The sequence below is a fragment of the Necator americanus genome, chromosome IV (genome assembly GCF_031761385.1).
Source record: "Necator americanus strain Aroian chromosome IV, whole genome shotgun sequence".
Taxonomy (NCBI): Eukaryota; Metazoa; Nematoda; class Chromadorea; order Rhabditida; family Ancylostomatidae; genus Necator; species Necator americanus.
The window spans coordinates 38103138-38127892 of NC_087374.1; the positions used below are offsets into that span (position 1 = coordinate 38103138).

Here is a 24755-nt window from a genome sequence, read left to right on the forward strand (position 1 = left end):
GGCATTCTTCAAATGTCTCACAGTTATCGTTTAAAAATTGTAAGATGAATGAAAATTTTGTCAATTTGTCCGACAAGTTTGGACTCAACTTAACATATTCTGCAAAAACCATTATGCTTGAAGGGTAGTTTGAGGAAAACAATGCTGTGTTACGTGTCATCGCCAAATGAAGTGAATAAAGTGAACAGAGTTGATCAACCCCATGAAGTATGCACCTATGAATACTTTAATTCAGAACCGTTTAAAGTTCATGAATGCGTGCGCAGCCTTACAATGATTTTCGAGGTCTAATCGATGGTTAAATTTAGTCCTCCTATCTTCCCAGACAAGTGTGGCATCACATTATCGACTCCGAAAGGCCTCTCCCTTGGACATATCCAAGGGAGAGGCCTTTCGGAGTCAATCATCCTGTTCGATCTCATAGCATCTATCGGCGGTCCCTATCCCATAATTTGCGGAACAACACAACTCGATTGAATTGCCTCTCAACGCCAAACGTCCTCAGCTGATTTCAGCTGATTTTTTCCACCTCAGAAGAGCGGGCAAGATGTCGGTAGTTTCCACGCGTGGCTGTACTAGGTGTCGTACGCCATTACACTTTATTTAATCCCGTATAAAGTTCTTCGTTATGGCACACTATCAGTCGTCTAAGTTGCTTCTCTCCACACGGTCAAGTCAAGCCTCTCCAGTACCGCTGATGAAGCAGGCCAAGTCTCCGATTTGTGTATCGTGGTAAGACAAATTCATGTCATCAAATACTTGCCTAAAGACAATAAGTGCAACCTAAAGGAACATGTTTTGTAGCAGAAAGTGTTTCCAATCACACTAAATGTCTAGGATTTGTTGGATGCAACCACATAATATTTTCCATCTATCGATTTCACTAGTTTGCGATTTTGATTCTTGCATGAAATTATAGTTTTCTTCACTTTGAACTTTTGTTGCAAAAACAGAAATTTTCGGAATAACCTTTAAGAAGAACCATATCTCAACTTTGTAAAATGCTTATTCTGGTTGTCCGAACTATGTTCTTGCACTAGAACAGTCCAAGCCACGAAAACCCCCTCTTTCCTCCATTTCCTTTGTTTTTTTCTTCTTTATTTTTCGCGCTCTTGAATTTCCATGAATGTGGTGGTAAAATGCACTGTAGAACATTTTTTCTAAATACCTGGATAGTGAGACGTTTTGTAAATGCATTCATGAGGAGCACTGGAACATCCTGCGTCAATCTTCATCTTCTATATCACATACTTCCAAAAAAAAATGCTTTATTCGCAGCCTCACAAAAAGCTACAGTTTATGTTTGCGGTTTAACTTTGTCTGTTGCCCGGCTTTGCAGGTTTTCCTACAGAGCTCTTCACTTTCGAAGTTGTTTGAGTTTCCTCCACAACCACCGTAGTTGAATTCTTTGCAGGTGCCTGTCTGTTCGTCAAATCCCCATCTAAACGTCAGAGTATTCTGATAACTGCGAACATTGATACCGCTCATGATGATCTAAGACAGCAATGTCTATGTAAAAACAAATCTAAATCATTAATAAGCATATGGAAGCAGTTTCAGTTATGAAAAAAGTGACAGCGCAAATGTTTTGCTAACTCAATGAATATACATGTGTTAAATTTCGAAAATCACAGTCTACTCACCAAGACAGAATTTTCAGTCTTCGATTAACTACAATCGAGATCATCTACGGGACTAAGAAGTTATCAAATTTCCACAAACAACATCCTCCCCGATGATCCTTCCGAAGGCAAACCAAAGTAATGAAACGATGTTGGTATACCTTGGTATAAGAGCTCTGCAATGTCCTGTTTCTAATTTCCCGCTGCACGAATGACTCCTTACCTCTCCGCACACTGCAATGGTCTTTCTGTAAATCTCGAAGACTAGTATGAGAAGGAAATGCTACTCGAAGACTAGTGTTAGCAGAAAATGTTACCTAAAACAAGGCAGAAGAGAAGAAATAAAAGACACTTCATCGTTGGATAGATGCTTCGATGGCTAAACATGGAAATATGAGGTCTTTTATAGCCGGTCTGGATGAAACCGAAGCGGTGATTAGTGTGCACCTTCTAAAAAAGCACCAAAAATACTGGCAGTCCAAAGGATTTGAAATAATTGCACCATATTCAGAGTTTGCGAGACAACAGAATATTTTTCTCCTTTGTTGTTCGTATGTTCCTGTTGTATTGTAAGTAAAACTGTTATAATCAGTAAGAGACAAGATGGAGTCGGCCCGACCTGCACAAAGGAGCTGAGAAGAAAGAATTGCCGAACGAAAGAAGCAGTGCGAAAATAATCACAATCCACAAAGACAATCATTGATTCAATTTTACGGAAACAGCAGCTCTTTCTCTTTTACGACACAGATATGCTGGAAAGCTCCTTAACACTTCAACAGAAATCTGCAGTTAGCGATGGTCCCACGTCCACCGTGCCGCTTTGAAGGCACCCGCTTACACCGAGGTTGAAATGGTTTTGGCCCACCTATGTCTGACCTATTCATAGCTTCTACTATTTTTGCTATTATTATTGCTCTGTTAATTATACTATATACGTATACTCTTTAATTCCCTTAGCGCCTGTGTAAAGTAGGACGAGCAGACATTGGCGAAGAATTTTTCGTAGGAGTAAAAAGTAACTATTAGTCCTCCAAGCTACTTAACTCCTTATACCGAATGAGGAAAAACCACGTGTCTTTTTGTTTCATGTGCCTTTCACTCCTTCCAAGATGTTGGGAGGGAAATATCATTTTTTTCGTGTTGCTCAAGCCTTGGGCAGTTTATGACCCCTCAATATCCGCTCAAAAATGCCTTTTTGGCAGAAAACAATGTAATTATGAGGTCGAAACCAGAAGATCGACAATAATTTATTAGGTCCATATTATCAGTAAAATGTGTTGTTCGTCTGTTCCAGAAAAGAAATTGTAACCGGCCACATTTTATTTTCGACTCCGCACCTGTTGGAGCAATTCCCAGTGAAATTGTTTCTTCCAAAAATAAACAAGTTTTTCAATTGTTCTTCGAATCGCTGTCTAATGACAGTAGAACTGCACCACATAATAAAAAATACCGACTTTGAGTAGCAGTATACAATGCACTGTACTTCGTTTTCATTGACATTCTTGAAAAATTTGTTTTCGCTGAAACCCGCAGAATGAGATGTCTAAAAAAGCGTCTAGAATTCCTCAGAAATATAGCTGTAACGGGAGAATGGTCTATATTTGTTCAGTGAAAAAATTGGAATCGAGAGGTATTATCACTCACCGAACAATTTTTAATTGCTGTAATTCGTATTTAATTTTACATATTTCATCTGTTTTAATGAGCAACGCGAGCAGATTCATTCATGTTTTGTTGAATGTTCTGTTCACTGAATGTTCTGAATCAACCATTATGTTTGAAGGGTGTTCTTTTTTTAGCAAAACAGTGCTCTTCCAGCAGTACAATGTGGTGAGCCTTTTTTAATTGTCTCTCTAGGAACAAATCCTGCACAGAACCACTATTGCCATCTATGTAGCTTCGAAAGCGACCGCTGTATAATTGATGCTGAAATTATCACTGTAGCCACTTTGGACTCCGAAAGTGTAGGACAGGGGGACTATTTTAATACCGCTAACTAATATCTTTCTGAAGTTGAAAAAGAATTCCAAAAATTCATGAACTTGACAATATTTCTACATCACTCTCACCTTCATAACAATTGGGAACAGCGTAAGAAACCTGTTCTTTACTGGCTATCAAAACTGAGGATTATTTTTCAAAGCTTCTATTGTCAAAAAAGAATGAAAATAAATACTATGAATACAAATGCAATATACAACGAAAATAGAATAAATGCTGCAACATAAATTACTGCATATGAGACTGATCATCTGATTCAGTGAGAATTTTAAAGTGAATGGTTATGATCAATCTACTGACTTCATGGATCTCATTCACGTTTAATTGATTCCCTATGAATTTTATGAGCAGTGGATAAACACTGCTGAACGACGCCAACTTACTCAGAGGCACAAATTATTTCCTCCTACCGTAATCTGCCTGCATTTACAGCAGAATAATGATGTCTGTTGTGCTAAACAGAATGAATGCGAGGAGGCAAAAGTGTGCGTGGTGTTTTATCTGAAAGTATTCGTTCGTCGAATTGGCTTAGAAGACAGGAGGTTCTAGCCTTCACTTCTTTGACGTTAGCAGAAACAAGCCGAGGTAGGGCCATATGAACTACATATCTTTGGAAGCCTGAAATGGAAATTGTCCATATAGCCATCTGAAAGGGATGGTGCCTTCTCGTATTCGTCTCTGATCGTTGGTTTTGAATAGTGTTGTAATAAATAAATAAATTGATAAATAAATAAACGGACAAATACGTAGGTATTTTCGCACATTACCGAAAAGGAGTAAATGAAGCAAAAAAAGTCCTCTGGTTTTTTGCGTGTACACCACGTATGTGCGAAAAGTTAGAACTCGGTAAGTGCGTGGCGCTCAATGCTGCGAAGAGAAGCAGATATATACATCGTAACGACATCAGTTATCCTTACGCCAGCGACGAGAGGCGATCGAATAACACACCTTGCGTTCTTGATACGCGCTCTGTCCGAGTTCTGGTCGAATCCATATATACCTTCGCAATGGCTACCGCCTACAGGACGTGGACTATTATGAGGAATGCGAAGTAGAGTACGAAGTCTGAGTCAACAAACTTCTCGATTCGACCTGGACTTTTCGCTCTTGGCTGAAACTAGTCCACTATAGACACAAATCTCAACGCCAGACGTAGGTGTATTCTAAGAGAGGGAGGAAAAATGAATGATGAACGATGAACGCATGAAAGAACAAACGAACGAACAGCAACGAAACTTATCAACAGTAAGCTTCAAAACTTCAAATACGGCACGGTGGAACGTAGTGGTGAGGTTTGAGTGGAGTCCCACCTACCATCCTTTCACCTCTTATCGCCACATTTCGCAAGGATCCTGCTTTCATTAACTATTGGTCGGGAAGGTGCGCAAGATATGCGTAGATGACTTATTTTTTTGACTTAGTTGGCCGGAGGCTGTCACAGCCTTACTCAGCTACCTGCTTCTTCTCCGGTGCATGCCGTCTTTAAACATATCCAAGCCCATCTAGTTCATTTTTCAGGTATAGTTCGCATAGAATCTTCACATCCAACTCTAACCCATATTTGGCGGTACACTGAATGTCTCGACTGAACTGCCTGTCAACATTAACATCAGATTTTCCTTTAGCCCCCCCCCCCCCCTTTCCCTTTCTTAACAAAATATATTGTAAATTTCATGTGTCTAGAAAAAAGGAAAATCAGCCGTGGAACAAATGGTAAATGTGAAGTTTGGTAGCTGATAATAACACCAAGCAGTGGAAGAAGAAAATTTGCTGAAATGTTGTGCTGAAATATTTTCATTTTTATTTTATTCTATCACTTTCTGAAATCTATCAAATAAATTAAAATAATAATTAAATAATCTTTTAGCACTGATGAAAGGAGATGAGAAGAAGACTCAAGGAGAGAAGGGAGAGATGAGTCAGGTGCATAGGTCAAATCAAAGAGCAACGTAAAAAAAAAAAAAAAAAAATTACATTTTGTTCCTACAGTAAGACTTTGGGACGACGCAGGGTCATACTGTAGGAACATCCGACAGAAACATTGTGACTTTGCACATTGTTAGATTTGGGAGATCGAAATACCTACGTTATAGGATGACCAAAAGAAAAAGTTTACGTAGTTTTTTTAGAGAAAAAGGTTTGCCCTAAAAAAGTCACAGTGCTGTTTTTCTTACCTCCTAGTCTTCGTGGAATTAAAATGGTACAAAGATTGGGGGAAACGGCAAAACTCTAAAAAATAATTTGCTTTGCTCAAAGGTTCTCTAAGTTACTGCATATTATTCAAGATCACATACTTTCTGGTGATTTTGACAGAAATTGAGATTTTGGCGAGTTTTCCTATTTTACCGAAGAAGGACGATGCTTCAAAAAATCGTCCATATATTCGGATAGGGGAGCTGAGGAAACATCTATGTGCAAAATTTCTCCTTTCCGTATGGCCTGGTTCTCCCAAAATTTATGTGGGAAATATCCAAGAAAAGTCGGAAGATTTTAATTTTTTTACATCAAAATTCCAAAAAGGCCATGAGGTGGAAAAAAGACAACGATATGACGGTTTTTTTAGGAGGAGCCTTCTTCTCTGAAAAACTATCTAGATTGTTCCTTTTGGTTCTCTTACAACGAGGTTCTCCGTGATCTCCCGAACTTAACAATGTGCAACAATCTGAGCTTTTTTCCATATTCCGTGTAGTCCGCTTCTAAACTGCTGAACAACACATACAATTAATTTCTTTGTCTTTCAGAAGTGGTTACAATTTTCTAACTCAGACGTATGACCGACTCTGCACAACTCCCAGTTTCATGGTTTGCCCGTATGGAAGAGGGTGATCACACGGTATCAGGAGTAGTGTGTCGTCCTATCTACAGGTTGTGGTGTGGCGATTATACAGGGAAGAGGGACGCCCACTGTGTCTTCGGGTCAAGAAGAATCTAGATGGATCGCAAAAGCTAAAACAGCTCTCCACCCCGGTCAGAGTACACCGTAGAATATGTCATCAGGACTCCAAAATATAAGTGGAGGTTACCATACTATCGTTCGAGCACGCAGAACACTAGAGACATTTTGAATCACCGCCATAAGTCCAAAAATAAACAGGAGGAATTGAGAGCATTGCGATCACAAACGAACTACCCCCATATCAAAATCTCGGCAGGTTCTGGTCTACGGGCCGGGCCGTCAGGTATTTTATATTTCTATAAAAACTACATCGTAGTTGTGGTACTTGGTGGTCTGTTGCGTTACCAATTCTATCGAATGAGGTGAGCATCAGCCTACCTACCTTTTGAATCCTTTCTGCGCGGTGATAAGAAGAGAACAAATTACTAATGGCTTTGATTTTCCAGGATCTGAGGAAGGCGAAAACGCTGAAACGTTAGCTGTTAATAGATTTCAATACCAATCTTGGCCGCAGCTCGAGCAAATCAATAAAAATTTCTTTTCAGCAAAAGTTTGACTCAGTTGGGAGTCGAACCTACGAAGTTTCATTTCGTCTTTTTTCAAGTTCCAAGTTCAGAAGCTGATGGCGCTTTCCGATTCAGGAAGGTTTTGACCAGATACCTCCAAATTATCAGGGTTGCTTCACCGACAACGACTCCGTTGGCAGTGTTGAGGACCGGAATTCATCTTTTCATCTTGCAACTATATTGCTTTAGTAGGGGAAAGAATTCCCGCAAGTTCTAGAACTCCGATGACCTCTCAAACTTGTTCGCACTTGACGTTCATTCGTTATCAAGATTCTCCTGCAGTTCGCTTTTACTTCCTTTTAAGACGCTTTTCCTGGCTGAAGTTACCGGTAATGGTTCGTAATCCAATATTGATCGACACTCGTTGGAGGGACCTCTTTCTGCATCCCTCGTTTTTCAGACCTGCCAAATCAAGCTTCGACTGATGTTGAACTCCCCATTATCTTTTTGTCGATAGCTCCCCTGTACATTTTCAAGTTTGTCCTTTTTTATGTCGTTTTGACCCGACCCGACCTCATGGTAGGGTCAGAACGACATAAAGCACGGCATAACTGCGTAAATGGCTGCGCTCCAGGCGACGCGGCGGGAAAAGCTGTTGGAATAGAGGTGGGACCAAGGTTTTGTTGCTTAGTTCGTTCATGCTTGTTTTTCCTCCCTCTCTTAAAGTACACCTACGTCTGGCGTTGAGAGTTGCGTTTATAGTGGACTAGTTTCAGCCAAGAGCGAAAAGTCCAGGCGAAATCGAAAAGTTTGTTGACTCAGATTTTGTACTCCTCATAATAGTCCACGTCCTGTAGGCGGTAGCCATTGCGAAGGTATATATGGATTCGACCAGAACTCGGACAGAGCGCGTATCAAGAACGCAAGGTGTGTTATTCGATCGCCTCTCGTCGCTGGCGTAAGGATAACTGATGTCGTTACGATGTATATATCTGCTTCTCTTCGCAGCATTGAGCGCCACGCACTTACCGAGTTCTAACTTTTCGCACATACGTGGTGTACACGCAAAAAACCAGAGGACTTTTTTTGCTTCATTTACTCCTTTTCGGTAATGTGCGAAAATACTTACGTATTTGTCCGTTTATTTATTTATCAATTTATTTATTTATTACAACATTATTCAAAACCAACGATCAGAGACGAATACGAGAAGGCACCATCGTTTTCAGATGGCTATATGGACAATATCCATTTCAGGCTTCCAAAGATATGTAGTTCATATGGCCTTACCTCGGCTTGTTTACAGCGGTCGCTTTCGAAGCTACATAGATGGCAATAGTGGTTCTGTGCAGGATTTGTTCCTAGGGAGACAATTTAAAAAGGCTCAAAACATTGTACTGCTGGGAGAGCACTGTTTCGCTAAAAAAGAACACCCTTTAAACATAATGGTTGATTCAGAACATTCAATGAACAGATCATTTAACAAAACATTCAATCTGCTCGCGCTGCTTATTAAAACAGATGAAATATGTAAGATTAAATACGAATTAAAGCAATAAAAAATTGTTCAGTGAGTGATAATACCTCTCGATTCCAATTTTTTCACTGAACAAATATAGACCATTCTACCATGTGGAAATATTATGTGGTTGCATCCAACAACCCCTAGACATTTTAATGTGATACGATGAGAATGTGGAAACTCTTTCAGCTACAAAACATGCTTCCTTAGGTTGCACTTATTGTCTTTAGGCGAGTATTTGGTGACATGAATTTGTCTTACCACGATTCACAAATCGGAGACTTGCGCTGCTTCATCAGCGGTGCTGGAGAGGCTTGACTTGACCGTGTAGAGAGAAGCAACTTAGACGACTGATAGTGTGCCATAACGAAGAACTTCCCACGGGATTAGATATAGTGTACTGGCGGACGACAGCCACGCGTGGAAACTACCGACATCTTGCCCAGTCTTTTGAGGTGAAAAATTCAGCTGATATCAGCTGAGGACGTTTGGCATTGAGAGGCAATTCAGTTGTAATTTTCGCAAATTATGGGATAGCGACCGCCGATAGATGCTATGCGAGCTCAATGAGATCGAACAGGATGGTCTCGGATATGTCCAAGGGAGACACAAGCAGCGACGAGGCGTGCGGACGCGCTAGCATATGTGTGCGCCGGTTAAATCAAAGTAAGCCACTTGAGTCTTTTTAGCATAACACCAACTACTGGATAGATTTCAAGGAGAGGAATCCGATGGCCCAGAAAACGTGCCGAAATTTCCATCCGAGCAAGTTGTGGGGGAGCAGTCGTAGGCAACGGTACAGCACCTTGGCTTTTTGAATGTTCGTGTGTGACATTGTAATTCAAGACGTGAAACGGTATTACGTGACTAGTACTGCGAATACAACAAAACGGAAATGTTTTTTCCCTTATTGTTCCTGACCTCGAATTTGCAGTAATTTACTCCTCGTCCCTCTTCCTCCACCGTTGAATATTTTTCTGATCCACTTGTTAGGGGAAAGAGACAGGCAAAAAAAGTGCTTTGAGGAAAATAAGAAAGCAATTTGAATGATTATTTAGTCTACTCGCCAAGTGTTTTCCAACAAAATTTCACCGAGACTGGAAAGAAATTGAAAAACTTCTCTTTGGTCGATAGTTGAAATCTGTCAATTTTTTCATTGAGGCTGTGATAAGGTAAGGAAACACTTTAGTTCTCTGTCAGCTTTTGGGTAAAATCTAGTACCCACTAGTACTTGTAAATCAGTATCGTTTGTTTGTAGGGTGCATTTCCATTGTCCTTACATGGCTATAAAACTGGAAAATAGGTGGAACAATGAAAGGAAACATTTCACTAAGATTTCCTCTATTGTGAGAAGGAGCGAGAGACGTGTACAGTTGCAGGTTCATCTTTTGAATGGATGAAAACGCTTATCAGCAGCGACTAACTTGCAGTAATGATTATCTTTCTTGAAGATGGTGATTTTTTGTTCATTTCTGCAGGACCGTCTTTTCCATCCTGCACCTTATCGCTTGAACTTTTTGGAGTTACGATACAGCAAGGGCATACCGGGAACTTGTTAGAAAAATGTTATGTTGTTTCGTGGAATCTGAACCTATTGCGATTAATTCAAATCCTTTGCACGGCCAGGATTATAGAGCTTTTTTTAGAGGATGCTGGATCTAATTACTGCATGAGTATTATCCATCAGGACGGCTATAAAAGACCCCCTTTTTCAATGTTGAAACATTGGAGCATTTGTCCGACGACGTGGTTCCTTCCATTTCTTGTCTTCTTCCTTTTTTCAGATAGCATTGTTTGGACACACCGATGCTCCAAGTTTGTAGAGAGACCATTGTGGTGAGCAGGAGGAAAAATAGAAATTCATGCTGGCAGAAATTTGGAAAGCACGGCCTTACATAGCTCTCGAAGTTTGGGCATTCATTACGTTAACTCAGCTTCGGAAGAATCTAAAAATTAAACGACTTTTTGGTGACGTGGATAAACTCGGTTTCAGTTAATCATACTCTGAAAATACAGTTTTGATTTGTAAAGAAAGCCCGTCGAAATTTTACACGCATGTATTCACTGAATCAACAAAGTATTTGTTGAACAGAACTTCCACTCATCAAAGGAAGGAAAAAACAATTTTCTGCACTTACTAGAGATTTGTATATAACCGTTCGTTAATTTTACAGCTTCTCATTGTCAGATAATTTGAAACACATGTGTCTGATCTGTCATCCAGATGTGATGCCCTTTAAATGTCCTGAAATTTAGGGGTGATTTAACACAAAGACAAAGAAATGTGAAAATTATCGAGGTTGTCAAGGAAGCAAAAGCAACTTTGGAGCTGAGAACAGGCGCATAAAATGTTGCATGGTTAAAGTGGCGAAAATTTCTAAATTTATTGAAGGTTCAGTGACAATGAAAAACGTATTTCTTCGGAAGTATGTGTTTTACAAGTTCAATATTGACGCTTTTCGTAGTTACTCACAAAGACAATCAATCACAGAAGTTTTCACCATCTTACTACTTTATTGCTTGGTCCGGAAATTTTGCAACAAAATTCCAAATTAAAGGAAAACGGTCGCTTCACAAAAGAACCAAAATCACAGACCATGGAAAATAATGAATAGACAATAAATAATTAAATATAGTTGCATCCACCAATTCTTCAATGTTCTGTTGTGATATAACAACAATCTGGAAGTTTGGGTTCATGAAAAATGTTTCAGTTACAACCTCAAAGCACGGTAGACTTCTATGATTGCCTTAGCAGCGAATATTTGATGACATTTCGCTTATTTTTCACTGAGATATCAATTATCAGATAGATTTCAAAGAGGAGGAGCTGATGGTCTAGGGCATATTTCAAAATTTCCGTTTCAAGACAGGTTACGATCGGACGACTGTGGATAGCGGTACGACACTGTCACACACTGTAAATTTTTGAATTTTCATGCAAAAAAATGATCAGTACTTCAAGTCAAGAAACAGTGTTAGATGATCGTGTTCGTGATCACAATTGCATATCAAGGCTATGAAATGGATAGCCTTCGTTAAGAAGTTCTGAGCATTCTCGTATGATATCCTTAGCCAGCCATATCTGGCAATGTGAGTATCACATCCGGTGATACAATATCATACCATACGGTCATTTCAAGGTTACATTACGAGAACAGAAACCGAAGAAGATCGTGGTCCAATCGCGGTTAGATGTCACAGAGATCGTCAAGGCAGGACAGGTAACGTAGGAATATCATGCTATATAATAACGCGCTTAACCAGTGTGTGTATGTTTGTCTGTGTGTCACGAAAATACTCCATAATGATGCAAAACTCTACAGAAGTGAGGTGCCGAACCATCGCATCTCATAGGCGAGCACTCTACCTTTTCACCATTGTATAAAGCTATTAGCTATGTATGTTGGCTTTGATAAGGCAAGTTAGTTTCTCTCATATGTTAGTGAGAGCAAATAAACTTTTATGTGAATGTATACTTCCAGATTTGCAAACTATCATGCTATATAATAACGAGCTTATTCAGTCACGTGTGTGCGTCTGCGTATGTGTGTGTTTCGGTCAAAAAATTCCAAAAAGAGAAGGAGACTGATACCAAGGCCTCCGTTTTTTTTTTGCGCTGGAGCCTCAATGCGGTAAAATTGTGTGAGACGGGTAATGCGGCGTCGAATTCGTGAGCCATACAGCTGCAAATGGGGTGGGATCGGTTCCCACGAGATTGAAATGGTACCCCGGTACCAGAGAGCTATAGAGTGGGAAAAGACGTGTTCCAGTGCGTCGGATTGCTGCAGGGGAATCCCAGGGTTTCTATGTTTCCTTCACATATCTTTTTCCCAGCATGTCTCCGTGATACTGCTATCATCCTTTCTTCAAAAAGAGGAAACGCACGTGCGAACTGCTGCTTAAATACATTACATAGTAGCCAACATTTTATGCGATCTGACGTAGAACGTTATTTTTATCACTGCGATAGCGATATTCACGTCATTCCATGTTAGCGCATCATTTTTTTGCTAATAGTTGAGAACGGAGGAGACTCATACTTCGAACAATGTTTCCAGGTTGTGAAGGTTTGAGAGAAACATAGGTGTAAAATTAAGCTGGATTGCTCTCCAAATATGGAACTGAGCGTTTAGAGAAAAACCATAAAATCCTTCATATATGCTTAAATTTTCGAGCAAAAAAAGTGAAAAAAGCGTTAGTAGAAAGAAAACAACTCTAGTTTTACAAAAAAAATGTGGCTACTGTTGTGTTTTATTGATCGGTGAAGGCGAGCGAAGCGAACACCAAAAAAGCTTGAAGTCCGGATTTAGCCGGACGTTCAGGCTGGTCATCTATATAAGGGTACAAGTATGGAAGAAGTTCCATTAATGGTCCTTCTATCCCGTTTATGAAGCAGATAGAAAGAAATCAAGCAAGCCTTTGCCCCATAGCCCAGAACCTCTGATTTAGGAGTAGTATTTTCTTAACCATGCTGGAAGGTTACACTAAAGCCATTTGTTGATCAGGGTTATTATGCGTTGATTGCTTAGACGAAACATTTCTATCATCTTTCCTCCATTTTGGGCCGCCGTGAGTCTACGAGAATGTGTAGGAAAAAAAGCTCAGAGCACATCACCTTTTACAACGTGCGAATCCTTTAAATGAAGTATTTAGAATACTGCAAACTCTCTGAAATCCCACAGGAGATCAATGGAAACGATGAAGATTTCCTAAGGATTGAAGAAAATTTCATGACAACCTCTACTTTTTTCTGTAAACGAAGAACGTAGCATTCAGAAGTTATTGCTGTTAGACGGGTTCCGACGAAGTAAAGTCGCCGATTAGCTATTTTCGATCCAGCTGGTCGCTCCGAATCCGAAAAAGCAAAGCATCGCTCTGATTAGCTGCCAATCTCCACTGCCTTGTCACTACTTCACATCTGGATATCCATATCTAACCGACCGATCACCTTGACAGAACAACTGCGAGTAAATCATGAGCATGTAGTGTAGGTCCCAACTTCCTTAAGATTTATTGAATTCTCTATTCGTGGCGGAACTACGGGGTTTCGAACTCTTCTCAGCTGAGCACGGAAAAGTATGACCAAATCAAAGTTAGGACAAATCTCCTATAGTCTACACCCCCCAGAAATCCTGGATATGCCCTTTAAAGCACATAGTTGGGCGGAAAAATACGTAACACCCCATACGAGTCGAACGAGCATCTGTCGTTACTACAAAATAGACCTAATACAGTAAATAGGTACGAACTGGACGATAGTCTGAACAATAGTCAGCAGTTGTCGATGTTGGGAAATCACCACAATTGGATAGGTGTATTTTATGAATATGATCCTCATTAGTATCAATTCTCATTAGTAATCCAGGGAAAACGTGTGAAACAGCCTTGTACGGCAGCAGCACCGGTGTCTCCAACGATGCAACTTATTACGGAGAGTAGAAGGCTGTTAATCCGCAAACGATCTGCGTTATGCAAATTGGGGTGCTTATTTAAGCTACATTACTTGGATAATGAACGCTGTACGACTACGGAATCGATTATGTTCTACCGCGTAACAAGTTGCATTGTAGGGGAAAACGGTGCAACCACGGCTGTTTCTCACGTGTCCCTCTGGAGATTACTAGGCGGAATTGAGCCTGATTCTGATTGTGAACCACATCCTTGCCCCTATCTAATCCCAACGACGAGTGGAGAGATCCCAACAACGTCAATTTCGTGACACGCTGTCTTTAAATACAAAAAGTCCCTATTTGTCAGAAAAAATCTGTACCGGACATCATTATGCTTCTTTAAACCTGGGGACGACAAAAGTGCCTTTGTACTTCATTAAGAAGTTATTTGTGTGATACTTTCAGGACATACGTGACAACAGAAACAAACTTATGTTTCACTGAAGCTTATGGTTAAAGTACCGAATAAATTTCAAGCAACCACCCATTCTTCATCACGCCACATGTTGTTTTACAACGGAAAATCTTGAAGATCACAGTGTTCATGGACTCTATCATTTAAAAAAAAATAAACGCACTTTCAACGCTCATTTTTGAACTCCAAAATGGCCCTGGTAAAGATAGCTACGTTGTTTTTCTGACCTTCTTAATTCAGGAATAGAGAATCAGCTAAATTTCAGCTATAATTGTGCACCAGCATGTGACATTTGATTGAATTTCGTCGCAGAGGAATGTAATAGTAGCATTGAGCTGAAGTTTACGACATAATCTCTCTTAAAAGAAATATTGGCCAAAGTTTTATTGTGCTTTCCAGTCTGGCGTTTCGACACTTACGTCGTCTTCAGAGATTTGAAGACAAAAATGATTCATGTGCAGTTTGGACCATCAAATATCATATTTCTTCCTAGCTACCGTGCCGACCTAAAATATCCTATCTCTTCCTGGAATTCTCCTAGATGCATCTGAAGTTTATTAAAGATAATTACAGGGAAAGATAAGATACTTTTAGTGGTCCAAATTGCAATGCAGAGAAATAGCATTTAAGCCGTCTAAAGAGGACAAAAATGTTGAAAAGTCAGACCGGAAAACATCGTAAAACTTTCGTTTAACAACCTGCGAAACATAGTAGATTCCAGTTCTATTCTATAAAGAATTCTAGGTTCATAGACGAGAGAATATGAAGTTTGTAGGTTGATTGAACGCAAACGAAACTCGTTGAAAAAACAAAACAAAGTTGCTGCTTTTAGAATACGTCGAGAATAGGACCCCGACCGTAAAAATTCTTCTAATTAGACTAAGGTGTATTATAATTATAATCTCTTCTAATCATAAAGAATTAGCTTCTGATCCAGCAAATTTTGAAGTATCGGTCATTTCATCACTGCTTATTTCGATGGGTTTCCAGGTCTACACAATCCTCGATTCCTATTCTTGCCATTTTAGCCATCCTCGTACTGTTCGAATTTTATTTATCAATTAATATCCGCCAAGTGTTATTTACCTATTTATTAATTATTTTTATTTGAACCCTTGCCATTTTTTTAAAATCTCATCCAATCTTTCAACAGATCTCTTCACTTTTTTGAAATTTTCTGAAGTAAAACAGAATGAATGAGAAATCCTAACGCTAAGGATCAAATGGGCATGTGGTTCTGAATAGGATCGCATAAGATTTTTCCACGAAACTCAAAAACAAAGAATACTTCAGTCACACAGCAAAATTCTCCAGAAAAATTGGAATCCTAAACATTCCCTGATAGGGTTTAGATAGATCAAAAAGGAAGAACTGATAGGAGAGAAAGTTTCATTGCAGCCTTTTGCTGAATCAATGAAAACAAGTGGAGCCAGCTCAGCTGCGATTATCTTGAAAGCATCTAACTCCGTTTATACTAGGAATTGCAGCAATTTTATCGTCATTTTGTGTAATCACGGCCTCCGTACACAAAACAGGAAAGCGGTGAAATCCACAAAAACATAGAAACCGAATTCTTTGAGTTTACAGTAGTTTCATCAAATGAATTCCTGAAGTTGTTCTCGTAAGAATACGCATATACGATTGAAAATGATGAAAACTTGAGAATGTTGTAAAAATTGCGGTAGAATATATGAAATGGTAAGTGGTTGAAGGAATCTGACTCCATATAAAGCGAAATTAACCAAAGTGAAATGTGATCCGCTAATGTGTAACAGGTTTTTCTAATGTGCGCCCTTAATGCTGTATTATTTATGTACGCCCGGATCAACAAATGCACAGCAGAAAATTTTGAGCATGACATAAAAACAACGAAACACTCTATGAATTGCAGAGTCTGTTTTTTTTCTTTCTTTCTTCGACAAACGTGAACACGTGGTGTTTGATTCTATGCTCGATGTTGTTCAGCCATTCTTAGCGCTGGGAGAGCCGGAGCTCAACTGGAGCCTCATCCCGAGGTTCACATAATGCTTTCCTGCCATTTCGACTGAATTATTATCGAATTCCTTAGGTTCCTTAGGTGATAGATATATCGATGACCACTTTTAGATCACTGAGAATAACCATAGCAAGATTGAAGCATTGATGATAGCCTTAAAAATGAGTATTCCCACTTAAAATCCTAAGAAATTAAATAGTGCACTAAAGAAAACTTTATGTTTTGGTGCAAGAACAATGTTATAGAGTCGAAATTAAAGTAATTGAGAGCCAAATACACGAACAGAAGTACAGAATGGCACAGGGAAACAGGAAATTTCCATTGTAGTGGTGGTAGCCCTGAGCAGATGGTAGACAGAAGAGAGTGACTTCCCTCTTCATACAACTAGTTTTCATTTGGTAATCATAGAGCAGTGGATCGGTTCACAACGTGCGTTTGGCGTAGTCTTCTCACAAAAATTGTAATTTCTGTCGGTCAACAGAAACTACAACTAATTAAGAATAAACTAAATTAAAGGCAGCGTATCAAGAAATTGACGTGATACTTTGTTTTTAACTGCACTGTTTATTGATTCGAAAGCTCAGGGAAATTGGAGAGTTCGGGTTGTTCATTCATCAGCGAGTGTATTTGTCCCCCTGTCGCATTCATGGCGATTGACACAACAGAAATCATAAATCATCTCTAAATGAATGCGGATTATGGTGGGAGGAGATAGTTTGTAGCCTTGAATAAGTTGATGTCCCGTTATCTACACAATACATAGGAAATTAATTAAAGGCATCACTCCATGAATCTAAGGTGGTACGGATTTCAGGTGAAGTATTCGTATACGGGATGGGAGACTATGGAAAGGGAGGTGATTCCATCCATTTCTTCCTAATTGCCGTAAAAAAGGCCCGGAAGATACGGCTTCAGGCGTTCTGGCGCACTATTTTCTACAAGGAGTTCGACAGGAGCGCGCCAGCCTTGTGCGGCGCTGCATATTCCGGGCCGTTTTTTACGGCAATTAGGAAGAAATGGACGGAATCACCCCCCCCCCCCCCTCTCCATAGCCTCCCATCCCGTATACGAGTACTCCACCTGAAATCTGCACCACCTCAGATTCGTGGGGTGATGTCTTTAAACCAGAATAGGAATCATGTGTTCCATAGATTGCATGAGACCACTCACTAGAAAATTCTTATTGAATCAATATGGATCACTTTCGTATGCAGTAATTTATATCTAATTTCATTCAATTTTAAACTTTAAAAACTTCAAAGAATAACGCTTGGTTTTGACAGCTAGCATACAACAATTTTCTTATGTAGTTCCCATTTCTTAAGGAGCGGAGATGGGAATAAAGTGGATTGAACGGAAATAATATCATGTTCCAGAATTTTCGGATTTTTGAAAATTTCACAAGTATATTAGTATGAGGGTTAGAAATACTCCCCTTATCCTCTATGTTCGGATTCTTCAGAGACACTAGTGAAAATTTCAATATTAACTATACTCTGACAGTAGTTGTAATTGAAGGAAAATTAAAAGCGACTCGTTTCCAGGGTCAAGGCAGTGCACAGCAAGATTCACTGTTCGACAAATAATTTTTGGATGATAGAAGCCATTTACCGAGTAGATCATGAGGTGCTGACTTCGAACATCTGCTTTCCTTCAAAAATGAACGCAATTGAAAGAAGTTATCTCAAAACGGCGAAAAAAAAGAAGCAAATTTGCAAGTACTCTGCAAATTCATCTCATTCCACCATTGGGATTATCAGAGCACTGTTTTTTTGACTGCTCCATCAAAAATAATGCTTGTTTCAGAACATTCAATTAACAGAAGATTTAACGAACCATTTAGTGTGCTGAGCAGTGCAGCTTATAAAAAGAAATCAAATATGTAAGATTAAACAGAAATTACAGCAATTAAAAATGGAGCAATTAGTGATGAAACCTCTTTTTTTCATTGAACGAACGTAAACCCTTCTCCCACTCAAGCGCAATTCCTAATCGATTTAGGACATTTTTTAGCCAGATCGTAAAGTGGTTTTCAGCAAAAACAAATGTTCCAAGAATGACGGTGATACTGAAGAATAGTTTACATTGTAGCACCTTGAGCATATTCGGTTAACTCAATAATAGGGAAATGTGAAGTTTTTCATAGGTGAGACAACCAGAAAACACTCACTCTGGTGGACACTATTTTTTCAGAATCTCAGTAAATTTAGCACTCATTGCTACTCAGAAGTCGTTATTACTTGTTTATCTGGTGCAGTTCAATTGTCGTTAGACACCGATCCGAAAAAAAAAACCAATTGATTTATGGAAGAAACAATTTTATTCAGTGCTTCTGCAAGGGGTAAGGAGTCAAAAATGAGGTTTGGACACTTACAATTTTTTGAAACAGACGACAAATTACGACCAATTCCCTTGTTTCAACCCCATATTTAGATTATCTTCTATCGAAAGGCACTTTTGAGCGGATATACTGAGGACATGAAACTGCGCAATGATCGAGCAAGAAGAGAAAATTTGATTTTCCTCTCAACATTTCGCAAAAATGGAAAGTATATGGGACAAAAAGCCACGCGGTTTTTTCCCATTTGGTGATAGGTGCTCAGTACTTTGAAGTATTACACATTACTTTTCATCGTTACGAAGAATTCTTCGCCTTATCTTCCCACCTTACCAAACCCAAACTGATTCAAACACCATACGAAAATAAACAAAACAATATCAATAACAGCAAAAATTCTGAATACGTTTTGGCCAAAACGTCGCGAAGCTCGGTTCCGAAGCTAATTCCGCGCCAGACCTCATCTCAAATCTCAAATCTCAAAGATAGCTGGGTTCAAGGAGAGGGAGGAAAAACACGCGATCTAATATATCAATAGTCTGGAATAGTCAATCACAACACTTGTTCTAATGTCGTAGGGTGAAAACTTTGTGAAGGTAGATGCAGCTGCGTAAGTGGCGGCGCTCGAAGCGAGGCCTTCAATGTAGAGGTTATGCTGAACGCGGGACCATCGCTAACTGCAGCATTCTCCTAAAATGGAAAGAGGTTCCGAATTCTGCCCAGTAATCCAGGGAATGGAGTACGAATTGGAGTTGGCTGACGGATAGTAGAAGCACGGGAGCCTCAACGCGGACGATTGCTTGGAAAGGCAGCTTTTGTAGCATATTCGAGTCGCAAAAGAGAACGAGCTACTCCTTTCGTGAAGCTGAATAAGTGGTTGTTTTTCTGGATGATGGTCTACTTCTTGCTTCTAATTAGCTTAGCTCAGTTTTCTTTTCTCGTCTTTCTCCATCCTGTACCTTGCTGTTAACTGCTTCACTTACAATGTAACTGGGGCATACCAGCAACGAGTTAAAAAAAATTTTCTGCTGTCTCGTTAAATCTGAACTTCGTGCGATTGTTTTAAATGCTAGGGATTGGCAGGATTTTTGAGCTTTTTCTAGAAGGTGCTGACTCTAATTACCGCAGCAGTTTCATCCATCTGAACGGCTATAAAAAACCCCTCTGTCGATGTTGAACCGTCGAAGCATCTGTCCAGCGATGAGATTCATTCTATTCCTTCTCTGCTGCGTTGTTTTAGGTAACATTTTCTACTACACTGATGCTAGAAGTTCATGGAGAGACCATTGCAGTGAGCGTGGGGTTGACTTCGGATCCATGCAAGGACCCGTTCAGGAAAACAGGACCCTGCAGGGCTCTTTTTAGGAGGTAAGATATCGTTATTTCATCGCGTTAATTTAGCTTCGGAAGAATCACCGGCGAAGATGTCGATTCTGAAGGTTCAATAACATTTGGTTCCGTAAATTGTCTCATTTGTAAGTAACTGAAAACTGAAAATTCTGTCTTGCTATGTGAAAAGTGCTTGTCGAAATATAACATACATACTTTCATTGAGTTACCAAAACATTAATTAGGCGGCGCTGTCACCTTTTCATAACTAAAACTGCTTCTGTATGCTTGTTAATGACTTAGATCTATTTTCACATCGGCATAACTGCCTTAAGTTGTCGTTGTCAGTATCTATGCTCACAGTTTTCCGAATGCTCTCATGTTTAGATGGGGATATGACGACGGCAAATGCAAACAATTCATTTACGGCGGTTGCGGTGGAAACAGAAACAATTTTAAAAGTGAAGGGGAATGCAAAAGAACCTGCATGAATAAAGGAGATTAAGTACCTAATTGTAGCTTTTTGTGAGATAAATCATTTCTTCGGAAGATGTGATATAGAAGTTGAAGATTTACGCTTGTTGCTTCAAAGCTCCCCATGGATGTATTCACAAAGCTTGTCACTATCTAGATTTTTACGAGAAACAGGATAGAGGACAATAATTAATGGAAAGGGAAGAAAAGTAGGGTTTTTGAAGGTTGGCATGCTCTAGTGCAAGAATGTGGCTGGATTATTCATGTAGAATCAAAATCTTGCAAAGTTCAGATGTAGTTCTGCTGAATCGCACGTCTATGGGTTGTTCCGAAATTTCCTGTTCTTGCAACAGACGTGCGAAGTGAAGAAAACTATATTTTCACACAAAAATCAAAATCCCAAAGTAGTGAAATTAATGACTAAGTTGTTAGTTGAGTTGAGTTAATGAATCGACTATTTTATTTGGTTGTGATACGATGGGAATGAAGAAGTTTGGATACAATTTCAGCTACAACCACAAGCTCCCTTAGGTTGCAGTTATTGGCTTTCAGGAGACTATTTAGTGACGTGAATCCCCCTACTACCATATTCGGGTCGAAGACCTGGGCAGTCGTCAGCGGTGATCGAGCAGCTTGACCGCGTGAAAAGAAGCGGCTTAGGCAACTGTTAGACTACTTTTTGCCGATGCTGTGCCATAACACGAACAACTCTACGCGAAAGTGGATATCGTGTTTTGGCGAATGATTGGCCGTACACCATGTCCACTTCTTCGTAAAGCCTGAGCTTCTTACAAGACACCTATTAGTAGATGGATTTCAAGAAGATGAACCCAATATTGTAGAAAACGTTTCGAAAAGAATGATGATAGCAAGATTGAAGCACTGATGACAGCCATAAAACTGAGTATTCCTACTTAAAATCCCAAGGAATTAAATGGTTTACTAATACACGAAAAAACCATTAAAATACAACATGGCATAAGGAAACGGGAAATTTCCATTGTAGTAGTGGTAGCCCTGAGGAGTTGGTAGACAGATGAGAGTGGATTCCCTCTTTATGCAACTAGTTGCCATTCGGTAATCATGGACCAGTAGATCGGCACGTTTGGCGTAGTCTTTTCACAAAATTAGTGAAAATGCCTGACTGCCGGTCAACGGACACTACAAATAATTAAGAATAAACTAAATAAAAGGTAGCGAATCAAGAAATTGACGTGGTACGAAACCCCAGGGTTAACGCGCACTTTAGGTCGTTGGTTGTGGAAAACAGAGCGGCACCACTCAATTCAGCCACGTCATCCTAAAAAGTTGGGTCGCCGCTTCGAAATTCTTAACAGATATCCTGATGGCGTGGCAAGTTAGAACATAATGTCCTAAATTGTCATGATGTCGGAATTCCCGTTGAGCAATAGTTCACACCTAGTACACACTACGTGCACTAGGTAGTTCATGATTACAATATGGAAAGCAGTTGTGTGCTCGACTGTACCCCTCTCTCCTGTATGCCAGGGCTATTCTCCGGGCTGCTACTACTATGTGCACTCAAAATTTACCGGTTTGTCTGTGATACCCTCCACAACTATTGCGTTGAGGAGTAAGCAGCGAAGTTTTTCATTGTGAAAAATGCATATAGAAATAATAACTTCCAAAAAATAAGAAAATATGGAAACGATCAAAAAAGTTAATCGGAAAACTACTTAACGATGCGAGAAAGAAGAGTAAAATATTAAGTGAAGTGAAAATTCTTGAGCATTTTTTCGCTTTATTTCGACAAATAAATATAATAAAACTAACAGAAAGTATTAAATAGTTAGAAATGACCGATTTAGATCAAATATGCACTGTTTTTCTTAGATAACTTCTGTGCATTTTGATGACAATGTTATAATTGCGAAGAAGACTTCGTTCTTACTGGCAAAAATATTGATCACTTCATTTTCACAAAATTCTTTTTGTCAGTTTTGTACCGTCAAGAATATTTTGGAAATACCTGAAAAGGTGACAATCGATTGGTGCAAGGTCTGGACTATACGCCAGGGCAGTGGAACCAGTCATCCCAGCTCTCAGAGCTTCTGACGCAACGTGGAAGATTTGTGCGGCCTGGGGTTATCTTGTTGAACACAACACCTTCTTGTTGGCGGCCAATTCTGGCTGCTTCTGGCCGATCTCCTCCTTCAATATGGTCAGTGGAGAGTAGAAGTCCGAATTGGACCACGATCTTTTTCGGTTTCTGTTCTCGTAATGTAGCCTTGAAATTGCCGTGTGGTATGATATTGTATGACCGGATGTGATTTTCACATTACCAGATATGGCTCACTAAAGATATCATACGAAAATACTCAGAACTTCTTATTTCACCTAATATTGCAAATGAAAGGTTAGGAACATAACCAAGAACGAAAACTATCCATTTCGCATCCTTGTTATACAACAGTGATCACGAACACGACTATGTAACACTCTTTCTTGACTTGAAGTACTGAACATCTACTGCATGAAAATTCAAAAAATCACAGTGTGTGACGGTGCCGTACCGCTGTCCACAGTCGTCCGATCGTAACCTATCTTGAAACGGAAATTTTGAAATATGCCCTAGACCATTAGCTTCTCCTCCTTGAAATCTATGTGATAATTGATATCTCAGTGAAAAATAAGCGAAATGTCATCAAATATTCGCTGCTAAGGCAATCATAGCAGTCTACCGTGCTTTGAGGTTGTAACTGAAACATTTTTCATGAACCCAAACTTCCAGATTGTTGTTATATCACATCAGAACATTGAAGAATTGGTGGATGCAACTATATTTAATTATTTATTGTCCATTCATTATTTTCCATGGTCTGTGATTTTAGTTCTCTTGTGAAGCTACCATGTTGTAGTGTTTCCTTATCAATAAAAAGCCAGGCTCCTGTACCGTTGCCCACGGCTGCTCCCTCACAAATTGCTCGAGTGGAAATTTTCGAACGTTTTCTGGGCCATAGATACTGTTCATAACGATTTAAGATAGCAATTTCTATGTAAAAACAAATCTAAATCATTAAAAAACACATGGGTAGCAGTTTCAGTTATGAAAAAAGTGACAGCGCTTCCTAGCAAATGTTTTGCTAACTCAATGAATACACATGTGTTAAATTTCGAAAATCACTGTTTATTCTTCGATTGACTACAATCGAGATCACCTACGGGACTAAGAAGTTATCAAATTTCTACAAACAACATCCTCCCGATGATCCTTCTGAAGACAAACCAACGTAATGAAACGATGTTGGGATACCTTGGCATAATAGCTCTGCAAGGTCCTGTTACTAATTCCCCCGCTGCACGAATGACTCCTTACCTCTCCGCACACTGCAATAGTCTTTCTGTAAATCTCGAAGAGTAGTATGAGAAGAAAATGTTACTCGAAGACTAGTGTTAGCAGAAAATGTTACCTAAAGCAAGGCAGAAGAGAATAGATAGTAGAAACCTCATCTTTGGACAGATGCTCCGATGGTTCAACCTCGAGAGAGGGGGTCTTTTATAGCCGTCCTGATGGATGAAACCGAAGCGGTGATTAGTCTGCGCCTTCTAAAAAAAGCACCAAAAATACTGGCAGTCAAAAGAATTCCAAAGGATAATTGTACCACATTCGGCGTTTGCGAGACAAAAGAATATTTTTCTAGTTCGTTGCTGGTATGTTCCTGTTGTATTGTAAGTAAAACTGTTATCATGATATATAATGACGGGCTTATTCTGTCGTGTGTGTGTGTGTAAATCTCGAAGAGTATAGTCGGGTTAAAACGACATGAAACACGGACAATTGCGCAAGCGGCTGCGCTCAAAGCGGAGCGGTGGAGCGTAGCGGTTGGGATCGTGTAAGGATGCACGCTACCGCCATACACCTTTGCAGTTCGCCATGGTCCCACCTCGATTCCAACCGCTGTCTCCACCGCACCGTTTCTGAGCGCGGCCGCATGGGCAGCGGTCCGTGTTTCATGTCGTTTTGACCCAACTATAGTATGAGAAGTGTGTGTGTGTGTGTGTGTGTGTGTGTGTGTGTGTGTGTGTGTGTGTGTGTGTGTGTGTGTGTGTGTGTGTGTGTGTGTGTGTGTGTGTGTGTGTGTGTGTGTGTGTGTGTGTGTGTGTCTCGAAATTCGAAAAGGGGGCGCAGGGGTTCCACCAGCGTCGGACTGGCGCGCCGGCGCCAGATAGCTATAAGTATAA

At 39.8% G+C, this 24755-nt stretch overlaps 2 protein-coding genes across 3 annotated transcripts; one reads left to right on the forward strand and one right to left on the reverse strand.

Annotated features, from left to right (window-relative positions):
- Window positions 1-1290: 1290 nt before the first annotated feature.
- Window positions 1291-8912, reverse strand: RB195_003959 (uncharacterized protein; the record flags this gene model as incomplete). 2 transcript variants are annotated; one of them, XM_064201851.1, is made up of 4 exons in its annotated part: window positions 1291-1441; window positions 1784-1856; window positions 1940-2001; window positions 8809-8912. In XM_064201851.1, the coding sequence occupies 4 exons, from the start codon at window positions 8910-8912 to the stop codon at window positions 1291-1293; spliced, it is 390 nt and encodes a 129-aa protein (XP_064057731.1). The 2 variants fall into 2 exon arrangements, with proteins under 2 accessions (XP_064057731.1, XP_064057732.1); XM_064201850.1 differs by lacking the exon at window positions 8809-8912 and having other exon boundaries at window positions 1940-1979.
- An 11007-nt stretch (window positions 8913-19919) lies between these two features.
- On the forward strand, window positions 19920-20583 carry RB195_003960 (uncharacterized protein; the record flags this gene model as incomplete). The annotated part of the gene is made up of 3 exons (XM_064201852.1): window positions 19920-19989; window positions 20042-20117; window positions 20466-20583. The coding sequence occupies 3 exons, from the start codon at window positions 19920-19922 to the stop codon at window positions 20581-20583; spliced, it is 264 nt and encodes an 87-aa protein (XP_064057733.1).
- Between the last annotated feature and the right edge of the window lie 4172 nt (window positions 20584-24755).